At 47.6% G+C, this 946-nt stretch overlaps 1 protein-coding gene across 1 annotated transcript in view; it reads left to right on the plus strand.

Moving 5' to 3' along the window:
• The first annotated feature begins 209 nt into the window (after nt 1–209).
• The window catches only part of LOC104277423 (transmembrane protein 200C-like), a 3,909-nt gene continuing 3,172 nt past the window's right edge, over nt 210–946 (plus strand). The window contains exon 1 of the mRNA XM_009874050.1: nt 210–247. Coding sequence (XP_009872352.1) covers nt 210–247 — 38 coding nt within the window. The remainder of the gene's footprint in view (nt 248–946) is intronic.

A 946-nucleotide genomic window follows, 5' to 3' on the forward strand; every position in this document is an offset into this window, starting at 1 on the left:
GCTCCCGAGGGGTGGGAAGGAGTTAAACCAGGTCCTGTTCGTACTGTTCAAACTGTGTTTGGTCTTTGCCGAGCGAGGTCGGGCTCCCCTGAGGAGCCGGCGAAAGGGGCCGGGGGTCGCGGTGGGTCGGTGCGAAACGCGCCGGGGTGTTTCGGTGACTGGCGAGGGCCGGCTCCGCTCTCTCCATGGTCGAAACTCCGTGCTGGGCGATGCCGGATCGGGAAGAGGTTCCGCGGAGCCGGTTAACGTCTGTTTTCACCGTGGTAGACGAGAAGGGCTGCTGGCTAGTGGGGCGGCAGAAAGAATGAGATCACCGAGCCGGCAATTAAAGCAAGGCATGAGCTAGTAATTAGGTTTTTGCATCAACCAAAAGTGCTCCTTTTTTTGCTTTTTTCCTTTTCTCTTTTGTTTTTCTAATTTCAGCGATAGGAAAGAGAAGATAAGTCTCCGCTCTTTGTTTTGAGCGTGCAGTACCTCGGAGGGTAATTGAGCAGTGTCCTCTCTGACAGTACTCTTCTTTCCCTGGGGAAATAAAAATTACCAGAAAAAAACAAAATTACCACATACGTGGCACGTCTGGGAACAGAACAGAAAATAAAGATTTAAAAGCTGAATAGAGGAATGGGAGCAAGATACGTTTTCTTTTGTTTAGGTACTTACTTAGTTGCCATTCAGTTCAATTAATTTAACTTTGGGAAGCATGTTATATTCGGTTCTCACTCAAAGGAAAACATAATTGGACACTCAGAAAGAGAAAGGGGGAAGGGGGTCCTGCTCCTTGGTAGTGTGAAGGAGTATCTTCTAAAAAGAATTGCAACAGTGGAGGAATTGCTCCTATTTGCTGCAGATCACTGTAACAGACATGACTTCTGATGATCCAGTAAAACAAAAGCCTTACATGCTCGATGTTTAGTCCCCTGCTAGTTTCACTACATTGCCCTTTTGC

This window comes from Apaloderma vittatum, unplaced genomic scaffold (genome assembly GCF_000703405.1).
Source record: "Apaloderma vittatum isolate BGI_N311 unplaced genomic scaffold, ASM70340v1 scaffold29537, whole genome shotgun sequence".
Classification (NCBI taxonomy): domain Eukaryota; kingdom Metazoa; phylum Chordata; class Aves; order Trogoniformes; family Trogonidae; genus Apaloderma; species Apaloderma vittatum.